This window comes from Ambystoma mexicanum, chromosome 7q (assembly GCF_040938575.1).
Source record: "Ambystoma mexicanum isolate Mex_15411 chromosome 7q, UKY_AmexF1_1, whole genome shotgun sequence".
In the NCBI taxonomy this organism is placed as follows: Eukaryota; Metazoa; Chordata; class Amphibia; order Caudata; family Ambystomatidae; genus Ambystoma; species Ambystoma mexicanum.
Genome location: NC_090941.1, coordinates 1,154,835,695 through 1,154,855,732, shown reverse-complemented (window position 1 = coordinate 1,154,855,732; position 20,038 = coordinate 1,154,835,695). Strand labels below are relative to the sequence as shown.

At 44.8% G+C, this 20,038-nt stretch overlaps 1 protein-coding gene across 1 annotated transcript in view; it reads left to right on the top strand.

Annotated features, from left to right (window-relative positions):
* Positions 1-405: 405 nt before the first annotated feature.
* The window catches only part of LOC138528287 (nicotinamide N-methyltransferase-like), a 215,109-nt gene continuing 195,476 nt past the window's right edge, over positions 406-20,038 (top strand). Inside the window, exon 1 of the mRNA XM_069639749.1 lies at positions 406-581. Coding sequence (XP_069495850.1) covers positions 437-581 — 145 coding nt within the window. The 5' untranslated portion in view covers positions 406-436. The remainder of the gene's footprint in view (positions 582-20,038) is intronic.

Sequence of the window (20,038 nt, the reverse complement as noted above, 5' to 3'; positions counted from 1 at the left end):
ACACTCTGGAAACTCACTGATCTGAATCAATCTCTATGATATATTTACTATGACATATTGCCTATCCGCTCATATATCTTTTAGACATTTGACTGAACATAAAGTCTGGATTGCAAGGATGTCTTCTGTGAGAAACGGATAAAACTACAAGTTTAAATATGCAAATGAGTTCACATAAAATATGCACCAATCGGTATTGGCAGCACTGAAAGGACAAGATGAGTCCTTGTGTTTATGAGATTCCATGTTTGATCAAACAGATCAAAGAAAAACACCAAAGAGTAAACATTATAAACTATAAACAGCACATGATGGGGGGAGGAGATATGGTAAGTGGATTTCAAGGCACTTTATCAGTTCGTGATTGAGTGGCTTTGAGCATTGTTTTAATTACAGGCAGGAGAGACAGACAAAAGAGACAAGTCGAATAAGTGAAATGGCCTCCCGTTCAGCCAGGTGCGTGCTGTATGAGAAACATTATAAAGCAGAACATGCTCTTGCAGCATATCAGCATGCAGACTCTGAGTTTCTGGAAGATTCCCAGCTGATATTGACTGAGCTGTTCGGGTTCTTCTCTTCAGGTATGTACAACTCAGGTTTGTATTTTACACTATTTGGTTATTGAATACTTGCTACAAAGACATTATTTTAATTAACGTTGAATGTTACAAACAAAGTACTATTGCAATGTTATATGTATTAATGTATTGTCACCTTCACATCCATAACGAGTGGCAAAACAATATTTATAACCAATAATTGCGTTAAAACAAATGTATCACACATTTTATTTTAAAATTGTGAAGAAGAGGGGAAAGGACAGGCTGTGCACTGTGCTGGGATGGCTGGAGTTGACTGTTGAGAGCAGGAATGCATGTGTCTGAAAGAATTCCTGTTCCAAGTGCTCCCTGTGCTTCACAATGACGTGTTCCCTTCTGTTTAATTATAACATTTTAGAAGGGTATTCCCTTCTAATGCCTCTTGGAAACAGAAGCCAACTTCTGTATTGGTACTGGGTCCCACTGAGTTAGATATTGCCTGGTTTTTGCAAGCTATTTGTGTCACATTTGCCAGGAAATAATTTCACCTGATGGAATGTCTTCATCTGCATTCCCTATGAAGTCTGAACTGCCTTGTCCGCTTGCCAGATTCCCACAGGAGTCCTTTTGCTAAAAAGGTTGAAGGGGACGTCCAGGGATATACAGGAGTTGGTGATGCCCATGGCAACAGGTGTGGTGAGGTTCCCTAGCTATTTTCTGTCCTGTGCCAGTGGCCCCACAAATAGGAGATAGGAAAAGCTGCACCGGGGGACCTCTGTCCAAAAAGTAATCACAGTAAAGAAAAAGAATCCAGACAAGGAGCGTTCACCAAGCAAGAAGTAGCGCAGATGTATTGGACCCACAGAGCTGGGAACTATGGTTCAGACAGTCGACTGGAACTGAACTGACAGCGGCTGAACATTTTATATGCAAATTACAGAATTGCCATACAAGATTTTAGTTACATTTTTAGGGCAGGTTACACACACTGATTGGTGGAACTATGTCAGAAACCTATAGGATTCTGTATAGTAAGTGACCCTAATTGGATAAAACCCTTGTTGGCCAAAATCACGTTAACACCTCTCGTGACGTCACAAACCTTCCCACACTCCCCCATAATGACATAATGTGCTGATCTGTCAAAAATATTTGTTTGCCATTGGTTGGCATTTCCCAATTTAAAAATGGATAAACTGCTTCATACGGATTGGGCCTATCATCTTGAGATGGCTGGGGCAAGACATTCCCACCATTTCTGACCAATGATGTGCCCTGCGTACATCGGCAAGGACACTTTACAATGTTGCACCCTAGGCACACCAACTCCTCTCTTCACTGATTTGCTCCCTGTCACATGTTCCATAACCCCTACCCCATTGCTCTGCGCCCCCTGGTGCCTTCTCACACCTCGCTTCCAACTGTGGTGTGAAGAAGTTATACCACACTGTGGCTGGATTTTAATTAACTGAATTTTAATTTGTATTTTTCTGCCAATTCATCTCAATGCACCCAGGCGCCTATCTCAATGGCCTCAAAAGTATCTCTTAGAGCGCCTTTGATGGGACTGTGCTCTCCTGGGAATCCTCTGTCTTGCAACATTTCTGTGCACATTGTTCTGCTGAATATTCAAAACTCACGCTGCTGTCACTACAGCCTGCAGCCCTTTTATTATGAGCTGACTGTGAAAATACTTTGCTAACATGGGCCGACAGCAAAATGGCTTCTCTACCTTCAGCATATTGCTCAAAATCCCCCCTAAGGCATCCACCCTAAGGCAGCGTGCACCCCATCCTGCACCCGTGCTGGTGACCTCTCCCATTTACTCACAATAAACCACCCACCCCTCATTGTGTTCCCCCTGCTTCTGTTTCCCTATGCACTTGCCACAGTCAGTGATGTTACTCCGCTACTTATGTAGCTGGTGCCTACACTCCCCTACCAATGTGGCTGGTACGTGCACCCCCTTTATCAACGTTGAACCTGGACCTTTACAACAAACCTTCCTTTTTAGTTTGTGTGGAGGGCATAGATATTTTGATGTGGCCCTCTGGATGCAGCTTGTCTCAGTTACAAAATAGTTGTTAGTCCATTGAACCTACCATTAAAATGATTTGTAGGGTAAATCTGGAGACTGTGCAAAGTTCATGTTATGGTGACCCATATGTCATCTTCCACCAGTCATATGTCACCAGTCATATGTCATCTTCCACCAGTGTCTAAGGTTATGCTCCTGTGTGCACTCTAGTCAGATGGACATTGTGGCAAATGTGAGCTGAATTACGACATTTTTATCACAAAAACCTCAGCCAGAAGTCTTCCTTAGTTCATGTGTATTTTGACTTTCTTTCACAAATGTATTAACGTAGAGCAGTGTTTATCATCATTGTGGTCATAGTCTGTGCAACAGGGGGCGTGAAGTTAAGGTGGCTTTAGCTGAATTTTCAGGGTTGTTTTGCATTAATTTCTCACCTTTACGGCCCTGCAACTAAAGTGTTTTCCTTGAATTTCAAAAGGTTTTGTTACAAAGTATTGCTCACCTTAACATCCCTGCAACTAAAGTGTTTTCCATGAATTTGAAGGATGTTGTTATTCCGTAGATTTTAGAATGCTTCCAGACCACTAGCATGTTCTTCGGCCATGGTCAGTGGGTATCGCCTTTGGCCGTGATATGAAATGGCATTTATAAAGTGGCTATACACAAGTGTTTCAAGGTGCGACAATGGACTGCCCACTGTCCGTTTTAAAATGCTACGAGACCAGGAGCCATGGCCTTAGGATTGCAGGCATTGAGAACTCACAATGTTTTTAGGCAATGCACAGTGAGATTAAATTGTTTGCTATGTAGCACACACTTTGGTTAAGCAGCGGTATTCCCATTTTCATCGCCCATTTTGTTGTGCCCATTTCGGCATGCTCTTTTTGGCGCGAAAGCCATTCCGGTGCCGTTATTTTGGCACAAGGGATGTTTGGACCTGGCTGACATTGCAGTCACGTCTAAATGCACACATGCTTAATAAGATCACAGGACTGCACTGCTTCAAACCTCACCACCTCCCACTTCAGTTGCTTTTCTTTTAATGACATGAAATTAGTTAAATAATAAAATAAATACAAGCTTGAAACCTGGTCTGCCAGACTTTGAGGCCCAGGATTTAATCACTAGGCCACAATGGCTTGTTGCTTTATGGGGCATAGATTTCAAACTTAGCCTATAATTTAATATGTTGAATGATAAAAGACTATGGCCCTCATTACGACCCACGCGGTAAGTTACCGCCTGGGTCGTACCCTTACCACCATGGTGTAAACTACGTTCACCATGGTGGATGGCGGATTTACCGCCCCATTCCAAGGTGAGTGGGGAGGTAAATCCCCATTTCCCATTTTACCCTTCCCCATTCCCATTTTTGCCCTATAGGGCATAATGGGAATGGGGAAAGGCGCTAATTACACCACCGTAAATTACGGTGGCGTAATTAGCACCAAGGTCCCTTTGCGGCATGGGTTTTAACGCCTGCAAAAAGGAGGCGTTAAAATCACCATCCGGCAAAGGGACCTTGGAATCAGGCGTTAAGGGTCGGCGCCGTTTACGGCGCCGTAAACCCCTTAACGCCTGGGTCCTAATGAGGGCCTATGTATGAAACTTGTGAAAATCCAAACAATAACATCATTGTAGCATAATGGTGAAGTGCAGTGCCAGGACAGGGTTCTCCAATAGCAGTGTTCAGCATAAATGTGATTTTTTTAATTGAATATTTTCTGTTTTATAAAAATGCAGATGACGTGTGTTATGAGATATTTAAAACTAAGAAAACACATGCCATGCAGGACTGTGGACTGTCTGCCATCCATTCAGTTACCGGGACCGACCCTGTTTAGCCCCAAAGCGAGGTGGTATTCAGCGCCCTTAGGCCGTGTTTCTTTAAGTGTTCTTCTAAGGGGCGGCCCCATATGTTAGGCAACGTGGCATAAGGGGGCTGACCCCTTTCTCACTTTGAAGCTAAGCAGGGTTTGTCACAGTTACTTCAGGGATGGGAGACCTGGATGGCAATTTAATCACTGGACACATAGCCAGTGATTTTTAATTCCCGACGTCCCTGTAGTGTTAAAATATCTTTCCAAGATAAATTGAAAAAAATGTAACTGCGGGTACCGAACTACACATACCCATGGTTATCTGTAGTCCTTTGTAACCTGGGATATAGCAGCAGCAAATATTGGCAAAACATCAGAAAAATAAAAATGCTTCCTAGGCATCACTATGTGCCCCCTCATCTGTGCCAGCTCCCCCCCACTCCTCAGAGAGCCACCTGCCCTCTCCATCTCACCTCAGAGCACACACTGCTTCTGTGATGCAGTTTGCTTTCAGATGTCGGCTATTCGAAGCTACAGAAAGCGTTGTATTCCAAACTCGGTCCCTGGAACCCCTCCAACTCCCAAATTTCACTCAGTGTTTTCTAGACATCCCCCACCTCTACCCTGATGGCATTTGTATGTTTTTCGACCTGAAAATAGCTTTTGACTGCATTTCATTTTCCCATAACCTCGGCTATAGCCGCGAATATCTCTCTCATGGAGAGAAAAACAAGATTGTGGTCGTTTCACTTCTGAAAACCGTTGATCCTGCAATGCACCATGGGAGAAATAACTATAATTTTTGGGGAAGGGAGCACCCCCTTCTCCGTCAAATTTTAAAATAAATATGGCACGGAATAACCCCAAATCATGCATGGACAACGAGTCAACGCTACATGCCCAAGTTGTTTTGGACCTGGTCCAAATCCATCCAGTGGTTTAGGCTGTGTGCTTTGCTAAAATTGACCTTTGTTGTCTATGGAAAAATTAACAGGCAGTAGGCAGCACTTTTGGAAAAAAATACATTTTTTGATGCTCAATAACTTTGACATTTTTTATTAAATTCATAGGAAACTTTGCAGTCAGTGGCCGCCTGCAGACTTTTAATCGATTTCGAAATTTCAACCAAATCCGTTACTAGAATCAAAAGTTATTAACAATAGAATTTTGAGGGGTTCCCATGTGTCTCCCACTAACCTTAACTATAGGCCGGCAGACGCCCTATAATATATATATTTATATTCAGGGAAAAATCTTTAGTTGCAGGGATGTTAAGGTGAGAACTTAATGCAACAAAACCCCTGGAATTTAGCTAAACCTACCTTAACTTTGAGCTCCCTGTTGCACAGCCTATAACCACACTGATGACATCACTAATTACATGTTGTATGATAACACGGATGGCATCACAAATAGTATCACTGATGACATAACTGGTAACAACACTAAGTACATTGTATATATCAGAATACATTAATAATCACATTAGATATAACATAATTAATATGTTTGCTCATAAAAACTTTAATTATCTTAATAACAATTTAGGGTGTGGACTTGGCCATGATGAAGGCTGTGGTCACTGGCCATCACCAAACATCATAACTAGTGGTCAGTTAGTGTTGTAAAATACCAATGTGCAAGGTTAAAAGCCATGCCTAGAGGCCTGTCACTGTTTTAAAATATACAGTGGTCAAGGTTGAAAGCTGTAGTCAGTGGCAATTGCTAAAGGCAATAGCTAGTGCCCATTAATATGTTAGAATATACAGTTGGCACGACCATAGGTCTTGGCCACTGGCTAGTATTGGGTTGAAGTCCATGGCTAGTGGCTGGTTAGTTTATAGAATATACAGAGGGCATGGCCCAAGGCCATAGCTAGTGGTTGGTTAGTGTTGCATAATACACAGATGGCACGTCCGAAGGTCATAACTTATGGCATGTTAGTATTTTAAAGTATTCAGTGGGCATGGGCAAAAGATGTACAAACTGCTCATGCTCAAAGGCCATGGCAAGTGTTAAAAATAAAAAGTGGGGACAGCCAAAAGCTGTGGGCACTGGCTAGTATTGTGCTGAAGCCCATGGCTAGAGACTGCCTAGCATGTATAATATACAGTGGAAATGGTTGAAGGCTGAAGCCACTGGTGAAGGACAAAGTCTATGGTTTGTGGGCTGTCATTGTTTTACAATATACAGTGTACATGGCTGAAGGTTGTGGCCAATGTCCATGACTACAATGTATGTAGCCATGCATACTTTAGTACTGGATACTGTTGTAATGTAATTAGTGATGTCATCAGTGAAGCAATCTGTGATGTCATCATTGTGTTCATAGGCTGCACAACAGGGGGCGCAAAGTTAAGGTGGGTTTAGCTGATTTTCAGGGGCTTTGTTGCATTAAGTTCTTACATTAACATCCCTGCAACTAAAGTTTTTTCCTTGAATTTCAAGGTTTTTCTTTTACAAATTATTATTCACCTTAATGTCCCTGCAACAAAAGATGTATTCCTTGATTTTCAAGGGTTTTGCTATTCCATAGATTTGTTCCACACATAGTCAGTAGCCATGGCCTGCTGCCACTCCCACTGTATATTTTAGAACACTACCGGACCACTAGCCATGACCTTTGGCCAAGCCCACTGTCCATTTTACAAAAACAAATGTTCATGTTGTTGTGAGTAAGGGTCTGCACTGGGAACATGACAACCTGAGTAAAATCCTGGTAGCCAAATACTTGAGCAAGCTTGCCAACCTCAAAAAGCCCACGGGTTTGCATCCACCCTCTGAAAAAAGTAAACGTCCTTTGACATGTTTCCTTTACTTGTGCCCTGAAAAGCAGCCACAATCAGGGGAAGATAAATGCACCAGTGTCCAGGATGGTACATTGTGGGCAGGGCAAATAGCCATGCTTACTGGCCCTCTCATCATTTCCTCTCCTCACCCCCATGTCTGGATTTCAACAATACGCTGCTTTATAAAGATCATTTGAAAAGTATGCATACCATAGTGTCACTCAAATATATATATCTGCATAGAACTATGTTAGGCAAAAAGTGTACAATTGTGGCATTACTCCCCCATCTTGACTGGGAGACTACAAATACCAGAATGCAATTCAGCAAAAGGCAAATAAATGGTCTCTGAGTGCAAAACTTTCAAGGACTGACAGTAGCAAACATAATGCAGATGTCGTGTGTTTTGAGATATTTAAAACCAAGAAAACACACAGCATTTGGGACTGTGGACTGTCTCCCATCCATGCATGCAGTAACTGAGACCAACCTTGCTTATTTTCAAAACGACAAAGGATACAGCCTCATTAGGCCAAGTTGCTTTCAGTGGACTTGTAACGTGGGCTTGTTTATTAGGCAACATGGCCTTAGGGGATGGCCCCTTCCTCGCTTAAAAGTTAAGCATGCTGGGTCCTGCCTGGATGGGAAACCTGCTGTAGCTGTACAAATATATATATATGTTTATTATTGACTGGGAGACTACACATACCAGTATGCAATTCAGCAAAAGGCAAAAAAAGAACTGACAGTAGCATGGTTTAAAAAAAATAATAATTTAGATCCCCATTTGGTCGCCCATCCATGGAGTAACTAGGACTGACCCTGCTTAGATTCAAAGAAAGGAAAGGGCCACCCGTTTCTCCAAGTGGTCTTGTAAGTTTGGCTCATTTGTCAGGCAAATTGGCCTCAGGGGTTAGCCCTTTCCTCACTTTGAAGCTATGCACGGTGTCTCGTGGTTACTGCATGGATGGGAGACTTGAATAGCCGTTGTGTCACTGCCCATCACTTTAAACATCAACAAAAAACACTGGAAAGAAATGCTTTCCAGGCCCTCACCAAGTACCCCCCTTATCTGTGCCAACTCTCCCCAGATGGCCCTCTCCCTTTCCCCCACAACACAAGCTGTTTCTGTGACACAGTTTGTTTTGAGATGTTGGACTTTAGACTTTGTGTTGTAAACTCTGTCCCTAGACCTAATCCAACTCCCACATTTCACTTGGTGCCCCCTAACCATCCCCCACCTCTAGCCTGATGGCATTTGCAACTTTTTTGACCTGCAAATTGCTTTTCTCAACATTTCATTTTCCCATAACCTCAGCTATAACCTGGAAAATCTCTCACATCAAGAGAAAACAAGATGGCGGCTGTTTCATTACTAAGAACACCCATTTTGGGGTACATCCCTGAGATAAAGCTATCTTTTTTTGAGAAGGAGGTACTGCCTTCTCTGTAAAATATTTAATAGCTGATTCACGGAATAACCCTAAACCACAAACAGCACGCTTTTGAATATTTTATGGCCAAGTTGTTTCAGACCTGGTCTAAATCAGTCCAGTGGTTTGGGCTGGGCGCTTTGGAAAAAATGTACCTTGTTTGTCTATGGGAAAATGAATGGGAAGTATGATATGATATGGCATTTATAATGCACTTATACACAAGTGTTTCAAGGCAACGGAGGGGGAACAAAGGGAAGACAAAGTCAAGGCTCTTGCTAGGCCAGGTGACATTGAGATTGCGCAAGTGCAGGGGGGGAAAGGGAATGTGTGGGCGGGTGGGGGAGTTGGCAGTGCAATACATAGGATCAACACTAAAGAATAAATAAGATTCATAATAACAATGCGAAAAAATGTGGCCAGCTAGTGGCAAGTGCAGGGGTAAGTGCAGAAATCAAGTGTCAAGAGCTGGTGGGGACTGTAGGGATACAGAAACAGCCCCCAAGTGCAGTGGTTGCCTGGGCGGCAGTGCAGGTGTGCAGCCGGTGGGGGAGGGGACCTTGGCCCGAGATCAGAGGTTAGACAGGTGACCAGTGCAGTTTCAGTCAGGAGTTCACCAGGGGAGAGGAGGAGAGAAAGCAGAAGCAAAGAGGAAGGTATTAAGGTGTTTCCGGAACCAGAGATGGTTCTCCTAAAGTTTCAGGGAGGCAAGGAGGCTCTTCCAGAGGGAGACCCCAGCTGAAGAAAGAGATCTACCACCAACTCATTGCTTGGAGAAGCGACTGACCGTGAGGGAGTTGGAGGTGGATGAGGAAAGTGCTCGAGAAGGAAGGGATTGAGGCCCCAGCCCCCAAAAGGCCTTGTGGACAATTCAGAGGGTTTTAAACTTAATACGCGCAGCCACTGGGAGCCAGCGCAGAGATTTCAGTCCTGGAGAGATACGATCCCTGGGCTTGAGGCCAAGGACAAGTCTTGCAGTCCTGTTCTGGATCAGTTGCAGAAGGTGGAGAGTAGAAGCAGGCAGATTTAGAAAGAGGCTATTGCAGTAGTCCAGCCGAGAGAGAACCAGAGCTCTGGAGACAGTGAGTTTCTGGGGGAAGGAGAGGAAAGGAAGTGTGACTTCTTAAGTCTTAGAGAAGTCAGAGATGTGAGGAGAAAAGCAGAGTGTGGAGGAGAAGATGACTGCAAGGTTTTTAGCCTCACAGGTTGGAGAAGGACGAGGGCCAAGAGAGGCCGGCCAGAGAGCGACAGGAAAGGAGGGAGCAGGTGTGCGGATGAGGAGAATTTCAGTCTTACTGGCATTAAGGCAGAGATCATTGGTGACACACCACTCCTGGATATCGGGCAGACAGTCAGAGATGAGAGAAGGAGAAAGGGAGGCAGAAGGGAGCCTGAAAATGAGCTGAGTATCATCTGCATAGCAGTGAAAGTTGTGACAGAGAGCGGCAATGAGGTGGGAAAGAAGTGGCAGGTATTGGTTCAACAGCCAGGGAGAGAGGTTAGACCCCTGGGGAACACCACAGGTAGAGATAGAGATAGAGGAGCGGAAGGACCCAAGTTGGAACTTGGAGGGTCGATCTAAGAGGAAAGAGTTCAGCGCCAGATCGGTGATACCCAGGTTATCACGGAGACAGTTGAGCAGGATGGCATGGTTGACTGTGTCAAAGGCAGAAGTCAGATCAAGTAATATGAGGACACAGGAGGTATTGGAATCAAGGTTGGAGAGCAGGTCTTCACGGATGTTCAGGAGAGCAGTTTCCATGCTTCTGGCAGCTCTACAGCCAGACTGATGGTCATGGAGACAACCAACCAACCAATTCAGTGTGAATATTAAGATGGGAGATAGCCAGCTTTTCCAGGTGTTTGCCAAGAAAGGAGTGATGGAGATTGGCCGGTAGTTAGCAGGGGAGGAGGGGCCGGCTGAGGGTTTCTGAAGAAGAGGGTGTACAAGGGCGTGCTTCAGGGGGGAAGGGAAGACTCCAGTGGCGAAGGAGTGGTTGCAGAAGTCAGCCAGAGTAGGAGCCATGGTGTCAATGTGGTCCTGCTCTGGCTGACTTCTGGTTTTAGAGGAAAAGGGGAGAACCTGTTTTGATGAGGCTTTCATAGATTGGACCTGTCTAGAAAACTTGTCTGGGGAGAACAGGGGAAAGGCAGAGAAGGAGGGGGGTGGCTGAAGGAGGGTCAGCAAGCACAGATGGAGAGGGGAGAGGAATGGTAGGGGAGGAGAGGGTGGACAGGATGTCCTGGCTTTTTGAGCTAAAGTGAGAGGCAAGAATATTGCAAAGAGCCTGGGAGGCAACAGTAGGGGTAGAGACTGCAGCAGGGTTGACCAGCCCCTTGCAGATTTTAAAGAGTTCGGCTGAGTTGTTAGATACCGCAGAGACACAGGCTTGAATGTGGACTCTCTTCTTGGTGAAGACAGAGCAGTATTGCCTTTGGAGCAGGCGACAGGCCACTTTGTCAGAGGATGAACAAGAAGCCCTCCATTTCCTTTCAGCCGCTCTACACTTACGTTTAAGTGTAGCTAGGTCGGAGTCATACCAGGAATTGCACTTGGCGTTGGGCTTCAAACGGATTCTCATGACAGGGGCAAGAGCATCAAGAGTATCAGAAATTGAAGAGTAGACAGGGCTGTGTCAGGATGTGAGACAGCAAGAGGTGGAGAGGGGAGAGATGGTGGCAGCGAAAGCCTCAACTGATACACGCTTCATGGGCTGGATGTCCGAGAAGGTAGGTGACAGTATTGGGGTAGGCTTGGCTTGGGGGGAAGAGAGGGAGAATTGAGAGGAGTTGAGGGAATGATCACTCCAGGAGAGAGGAGTGGTCAGAGGGATGGAGGGGATGTGGTCAGAGGAGATCAAGACATCGAGTATGTGCCCTGCAGAGTGAGTTGGGCCAGAAGGGAGGATAGACAGGTCTAGGGAGTCGCAGAGGTCACGGAAGAGTACCGAGGAGGAACAAGGAGAGTCTAATTGGATATTGAGGCCACCGAGGAGGAGGAGTTGAGTGGTAGAGGCCAGAGGGGAGAAGGAGAGGTCTACCCACTCAGAGAGAAATGAGGTGTTTGGACCAGGAGGCGCTTGATGGTAGCCACAGTAAGAGAATGGGTAGGAGAGAGAGAGCCTACAGACAAGGCATTGAAAAGAGGAGTAGGACTGAGTGGGAATGATAGAGGCAGGAATCCACTCAGGAAAGATCAGGGCTACCACCCACTGGACCGTGAGGATCTGGGTAAGGAGAGGATCTTGTAGCTATCAGGGAGGAGAGTATCAAAGCTTGTGACAGAACTGGCTTTCTCATTAAGACCAAGGATCTCAAGGTTTAGTACTTCAAGGAGGTGGCAGGTCTCAGAGGAGTGTTTGACAGCAGAGCGAGAATTGAGAGTGGCGATATGAAGAAGGTTGCCAGCTTTAAAGACCTTCCGGGGAAGGGTACAGATCCGAGGTACGCCCTGTGGAGGAAAAAGAGCCCTAGGAGGGGCAGAGGAGGAGGAGAGAGAGGGCAAGGTAGCCAAGGGGGGAGAGGTGGGGACTGAAGGAGATGAGAGGAAATTGATGAGGCGTGGGAAGCGCCTATCAAAGAGGAGGAGATTGGCCTAAGGGCCTTCGACCATGACCGTACCATTAAGGTAGACATTAATAATGACTTTAGAGGAGTCGAAGGAAGCCATGAGAACTTCCCAGCGAGTGCCGCCATTAATGGGAGAGGAGGAGATAGGACAGAGCACAGAGATCATATGAAGAGTCCATAGATCTGGCGAAGGAACGACAAAGAGGATGTCAGTGAGGGTCTGTCTGGAGGAAGCATTGGAGTAGGTGTCGGAGATAGGAAGACCAGGGTTAGAGAGATCTGACTAATAATGTCACCAGTTACCATTGATAGGGACTTCAGAGGGCATCACTAGGCTCATGCCGCACTTGGCCCACCTTGTGAGGTGAGGTTGCCCATGATACTGGGATCATTGAGCTTGTTACCAAGTTCCACTCTTGCCGTCTTCTGAGCTGGTGTGCTTGCTGTACCAGAGAGCACTTCATTGTTATTAGGACTGTGGGGTGAGAGAACTCTAATTACCTCTCCTTGCTCAATATTGACAATCAAGAACATCTTGTGCCTGTTATGAGTTGGAAGAAATCATTAGTGCAGGCATCATTATCATTCTCACTTGTATATTTGTTTAGTTTAGTTTAGTGTATTTATTTGTATAGCGTACCGAGCCCTGGGGCAACTGGGCGCTTATCTTACATAGTTACAGAATAAATGATGGAAGAGTTGCTGTGCCCGCAAGCAGCGTGGACGATAATGCTGCTATATATGGTTATTGGCTCTGTGGAAAAGTGCAGCTCCCAACGTCATAGGGAAGCTGAAGAGATTCTGAGCTTGCCGCTAGCAGCTTTCTTGCTGGCCTACTGAGGATTTGTAGGTTCAGGGTTTTTGGTGAGCTGGTTTGTAATTCTTCCATAATAGTACCAAGACCAACAGGGGATGATAGACCAGTTCTATGAGGCGGCCTGTGTGTGCTGTTGAGGCCAAACTCTAAAGCCTCTTGAGCCAGTGAATCCTTTATCTTTGATAATAAAGCCTCTGCCCCTGGGCCTTCATCTTTCTCCATCGTATTACTTCCTTGACGCATGTTCAACAACTCTCACTATTGTTTTTCTATTGAAGAGTCAAACAATCTATAGGATGAGCAAGACGTCAATGTATAATTTTAAGCAATGTTCCATACCTTGCAAAGGTGTTATTTAAATTTGAGCTGGAACGTATTTCCTCACTCCGTATCCCGGCACCCGACGCTGACACCGAAAACCCACATAGCTCCAGTTCACAACACTTAGCGCGCAGCTAGCCTATTTCTTGTTCAAGTGGGTGGATTCTTTCTGGTCAGCAGGTCAGGCCGGACTGTGTAGTTAAAGTATCAGTAACAGGCAACTCTGTATCCTGCGCCGCCTCTGTTGTCACTCTGCACCTTCAAATCTCTGTCAGAAAGAGGTTAAAAATAAGCACAACGGAGCAACAGCACCTGCTCCGCACTGATACCCACTTAGCTCCACTTCGCATGTGCATTGCATGCACGGAGATTCTTTGTTCTTCAAGTGTGTGGGTCAATTCTGGTCAGCAGGTTGGGCTGGGCTGCGCAGTTAAAGTGACAGTAACACACAACACTGTATCCTGCACCAACTCTATCAGTCTGCACCTTCAATTCTCTGTTAGAAAGAGGTTAAAAAAAGCACAGCAGGACAACAGCACAGCACCTTCTCTGTACCGACACCCTGTTAGCTACACTTTGCGTGCACATTGTGTGCTGATAGTCTATTTATTGTTCAAGTGGGTGGGTCAATTCTTGTCAGCAGGTCGGGCTGGGCTATGCAGTTAAAGTGACAGTAACAGGCAACTCTGTATCCCACACCACATTTATCAGTCTGCACCTTCAAACCTCTGTCAGAAAGAGGTTAAAACAGCACAGTGGAGCAACAGCACAGCACCTTCTCCGCACTGACACCCACTTAGCTACACTTTGCAAATCTAATTGTATTTGGCGACTTCAATAATATCATTGACCACTTTATAGATAAAAGATCTAATTCCATCTTTAAAAGTCCTAGAACACATGAACTCATGAATCAGTTACACATTGCCTATCAGGGGAGGGCCATAAATCATGATGTATAGGGCCGAATCTGGCCCGCGGGCGTATGTTATGCACCCTTGGTTTAGATAATAAGATTAGTATATGCAAAATCTCCAAATCCATCAAAGATTTCGAGGAAGGAAAGCCTCTGGCCTTGATGGTCTTGCCATTGACTTTTTTTAAAATCAATAATATCTTCCAAATTAGAAACACTTGTCTCATATTTTTCCAACATGGGTAGGTCATCTGGCACGTTCACTGAGGCACTATTATTGTTTTTACATAATAAAAAGACTGCAAACTTCCTAAGAACTATAGACCCATATCACATATCAACATTGAATGTAAAATATATGCTGACATTCTCCCACATAGAATTGATCTGTTTCCAGCTAAAATGATTCAACCTGACCAAGTCGGATTTGTTACTCGAAGAAACATCTCATTCAATACAAGATTATTGTTTGATGCTATACATTTTATTAATAAAGACAACAAAGATAGGGATGATTATGTCACAATCACTGTTGATGCCGAAAAGGCTTTTGAGAGGGTAGAATGGGTGCACCTTTTCCAAACATTACAGTGGCACGGTTGTGGAGAGGATTTGATATCGCTTGTCAAATTCTTACACTCAGATCCTAGAACATCTGTTTTCATTAAAGGTCAATCATCATTGTTTTTTCCACTTAAAATGGAAACTAGGCAGGGATGTGCTCAGTCTCCTATTTTATATGTCTTATCCCTGCAACCTTTACTGGAACTTATTTGAGGAGATGTGCTCATTCCTGAAATGAAATGTGGTAAAGATCAATATTGCACCTTAGGCTGATGATCTACGTGTATTGCTGAAAAACCCTAAGGCGCATCTTCCAAATGTATTGCATAAATTAGATCTCTTCTTTTCAGTGCCAGGATATAAACTAAATAGGGATAAATCAGTGGCATTACCCATGTATTCATATTGTCTTAAACATGAGTTAAATAGCTATGGTGTTAAATGGTTTAGGAGCTCAATTAAATATTTTGGGATGAAATGTGCTCCCTATGTATCAGCAGAATGAAACTAAATTCAGATGCCTTAGTAAGTAGGCTTAAAGATCTAGCTTCAGCCCGGTCCCTTTATGTTCATCCTGGCGCTGATGTTTGGAAACTATCAAAATTATGTTATCACCGATCATTCTTTACTTCCTGAAAATGTTCTCCGTCCCCGTATTGGCTGCCTATTTCAAATCCATACATTCTATTCTTTTTAACTTCTTGTGGGATACTGGGAAAACTAGAATTTATATAAGTATATTGAAAGCCCCTTTATGAGAGGGGAGGAGTATACTTTCTGGCTTCAAAGGTTACCATAATGGATGTTTATTGAAATAGGCTCATGCTTGGTTCGCATATGAAGATACGAATGATAACCCCACTTGGCTTGCTTTAGAAAGTGAATTGGAGTCCCCAATCAGTATTTGTGATTTATTTTATGTATTTGGTCAAATTACCTCCAGATTGTCTAGCCATATGAAAGCGACTTCTAATAAACTTAAAGATGTCCTGTTTCTCTTTACAAATAACCTGTGTGAAAGGTTTTCACCCTATTTTCTGTGTAACAAATGAATTACCATGAAAGGCAGATCTGCCCTTCAGAAGCAATAGCTGAGAAATCAGGATAGTAATATTCAAGAGGTTTTTTATTTTTATTTTTTTATTTTATTTTGCATTTTTAAAAGCGCTCACACAGCCCGCAGGCATCGAGGCACTGTTACAGGAATTGTTCGTTTTTTAGTTGCGTAATTGTTATTGTCTTAGTTGCGTATTTATAACGCACTTAAACACCAAGAGGTTTCTAAGCACGGACCCGGGGATCGAACCTGTGTTGCTTCATGTCGTCTTGCTTCCCAGGCGCGCACATTGTCGCTGAGCTATCCTCCCAGCTATCCGTCCAGGTTAAGGGCACTTCCACCCCTACATGGTTTTGAGGCACATAATCTTAGCTAACGAGTACACAAAATGAGCGTAATATTAGCGAAAGACTATAACATTGCAGAAGAGGAAGGTTCTAGAGAAAGAAAGAGAGTTAGTAGTAGGTATCTGCTGTATAGTGTTATGAATTTCGGGAGGCATCTTGCCACAAGCGTACATGGGGCTATAACCAAGACCCTGGAGGAAGTCAAAGTCAATCGGAACTGAAGACGGGTTTTGTAAGACTCCTTGTTGCGACATACCTAGACCCAGATGGCAATCGTGATCATGAGAATGAGAACCAACAACTTGTAGTTTGCTCACATATACAGAAAAGATACATTTATTTATTTCTTTCATTTGACACTTATATAGCGCACCAAAACACTGAGGTATCAAGGCGCTCTAAATCAGTAGGCAAATACATGGTGCCCGCCACATGTTACATGGTGGCAGCTACACACAGATGCATGGTCAAAATCGGTAGGCAAATATATGGTGCCAGCCACATGCTACACGGCCGCAGCTACACACAGAGGAAAGGTCAAAATCAGTAGGCAAATACATGGTGCCAGCCACATGTTACATGGCGGCAGCTACACACAGATGCATGGTGAAAATCAGTAGGCAAGAACATGGTGCCATCCGGAATCGTACAAAAATGTCGACCTAGGAACTGCGACGGCCGAAAAAGCCGACTTTTTTTTCTTTAACCCCCCCCTTAAACCACATATATATGTGGGGGGTTTAGAGTATAATATTAATGTGGGGGGGCTGCGAGGCATCTCCCCTGCATATATATGTGGTGAAAAGGATTAAAATGAAAAGTCTGCATTTTCGGCCATCGCAGTTGTTAAGCGGAAACCTGTACAGTTCCCTCTGGGACCACTGCAAAAGATTTAGGCCTACAGGTGTTTGGCAGTAAACCCACTTAGTAGCTGTCTGTACCACACAGATTCACCTGGTAGCTGTGGCTGAGCTGTCAGACTTCTCTCAAGAAAAGTTAGGCAGTATGTGGAGTATACAAAATAGGGCAATTTACACAGTAGAACAAGCAGACACGGAACAGAGCTTGGGTGTAAAGATATATAGGTATTTATTTATAACAACACATCTATGAAAAACACACTGGCACTCATACGGCAAACAACTTCAATCACAATTACTATAAGAATCAATCCCCTAACAATAGTTCGACAAGTCTATGTTCAACGGCACCACTTATTTGCAGACAGAGGTGAATGCTTTAACCTAGATGGCACTCTAATATTCGTTAGAACGGGAGAGAAAAAGGCAGGGTATGAAACCAACTCGATACCAACACTTTTACGAAGCAAATGCAAGGCAAGTAAGGCAGGGTCTACTTTCGATCGCAAAGTTCAGAGGCCTTGCCCATTCGTGGAGCGGCAAGGCGATATGTCCCCAAAAAGTATCACAGTGGAAATGCACTTCGAGTCTTTGTAGCAAATTGTCACAGAAAGGTTGGACCAGTTTAGAACAAAAAGTTAAGAAGGTCTGGAGGCGACCCGATGGGTAGGCAAGGATTAAGACACCTCACGCTAACCGTCATCAGGGAAGCCAGGCGGACACGGTACCTTGTATGTGGAGAGACAGCTCCGTCGGGGGCAGTTGTTCCTGGTGGTGGATGCAAGTCGGGGCTTTGCCAAGAGATGAGATGCTCTCGTCGTCGAAGGAAAGTTGAAGATTGTTGCACCACCAGGGAAGAGACCAGCCGCGGAGTGCTCCGTCACAAGGAACCACCTTTTGGTCGTGGTAATGTGGTTAGCTGCTATCCGGTTGCCGGGGTGCTCAGCACGGGCAATTAGACCACTACGTCCTGGAAGCGAAGAAAAAGCAAAGGGACTGGTTGTTCCCACCAGTCAGGGGAGAAGACTCTCCAGCAGGGAGATCTCCTCTGTCGTTGGGAAGTGGTGAGTCGGTTCAGCAGGGCTCCACCGGAGGTGTCGTCGTTGCAGGTCAGCTCAGCTTTACCCTCGTCGGATTCTTAGGTACTGTGGTTACTTCTGAAGATCCAGTCCCAAAAGCCCTGCTTTTATGCAGAAAACCCCCATTCATTCAGTGGCTCTCCACTTGGGCCAATCACACCAGAGTGCGACTTGAGTTGGCAAGGCAACTCAGTCCAGGGTGCCGAAACCCCCTCCCACACCCCCTGTGGTACCCAGACAGAATGGCACCACTTTGGAGGGCTTCTGTGCAGAAGCCCGCCAAAAGTGGAACAAAGGGCTCAACCTTTGGTTCGGAGTTACATAGGCGAACACAGACGCCATTTTAAAAACCGAGTTCTGGCAGAAAATACCAACCGGTAGATTTATTTAAGACAAATAAACCGGTGGTACGTTAGAGACTAACGGGAAAAAGTATTAGCCTCCAACAATGGGAAGAATCCCATAGAATTATATTCGGGGTCGAATATAACAAGTAGTTTCCGCTGCCACCAGCCAAAACTCGACGAGGGGGGACGGGACAGTGCCCACTGGAATAACAGACCTAGGGGTAATCGAATTACCCCTACCAGTACGTCCACAATAGGATAGTTTGTACTAGTTCTGTTAGTAAATTTAGGTCTAGTAAAGCCAATGGTGACTTTACATGCCCTGGGAGACAGTAGTCAGTCCCAGGTTATGGAGTCTATGATGGGGATCCTCTAGGACACCCCAGTGTTACGGCACGGAGGGTGCGGTATAACACACATAGCAAAACACATGAGACCCTATGGAGTAAAAGACCCCATAGCCCATAGAACACATTGAGATTCAAAGAAATTAACCACATTCATGTCCAAGAGTGGGAGAAAAGGGTCTCACTCTTGGCAGGATGGAAAAAAACACACTCCAGAAATCCAGCAAAGCTGCTGGGGGACTCACTAGGTTAGGGAATTCATCCTAAACAGAGAATTCTCCCTAACAGCAGTGATCACATAGGTCCGTGCCAGCCCCATGTTTCAGGGCGGCAGCTACACACAGCTGCAGAGTCAAAACAATGGGGAAACACACACCAGAACGCAGGCGACCAACGGATGGGGGCATTCTCACCAAAATACAGGTGACCACCGGAGGGGTGGCATACACACCAGAACACAGGCAACCAAAAGAGGGGGGGCATTCACACCAGGACAAAGGCAACCAACGGAGGGTGGCATACATACCAGAATGCGGGCGACCAGCGGAGAGGGGGGCATTCAAATCAGAACACAGGTGACCAACGGATGGGGGGCATACACACCAGAATGCAGGCAACCACGGGGGTATTCACACCAGGACACGGGCATTCAGCGGACAGCGGACATTCACTCCAGAATACAGGTGACCAACGGAGGGGTGGCAGTCACCTCATGATCCGGGTAACAAAATGGGAAATAAACAGGGGCCTTAAAAATTGGGCCCTGTTACGGGGCCGGCGTACACCTGCATGCTGAGGGAAATACATGGCTTGTTTCATTGAATTGTGGCAAGATGTGCCGGCAGGAAGTAACGTAGCAGGTGGTAGATTTTGTATATATAAGTAGGCAACTGAGGAATAAAAGCCACGTTAAGCACACATTGTGGCATAAAGATGAGAGGGCACAACAGAATGTTGAATTCATTATATGAGACTATGCAACAGTATGACGGTGATGGCTGCATGTGAGAAATATCAGGATCAAGTATTAAAGCAACATATACCATGAATAAGTAAGGCAGACTTGAATGATATGATATGATATGATATGGCATTCATAACGCGCGAATATAGAAGACCTGCAGTCTTACATAATGAAACCAAGGATAGTGTGACAATATTATTGGTAGACAATGTTGGTTTAGGTACAAAGAA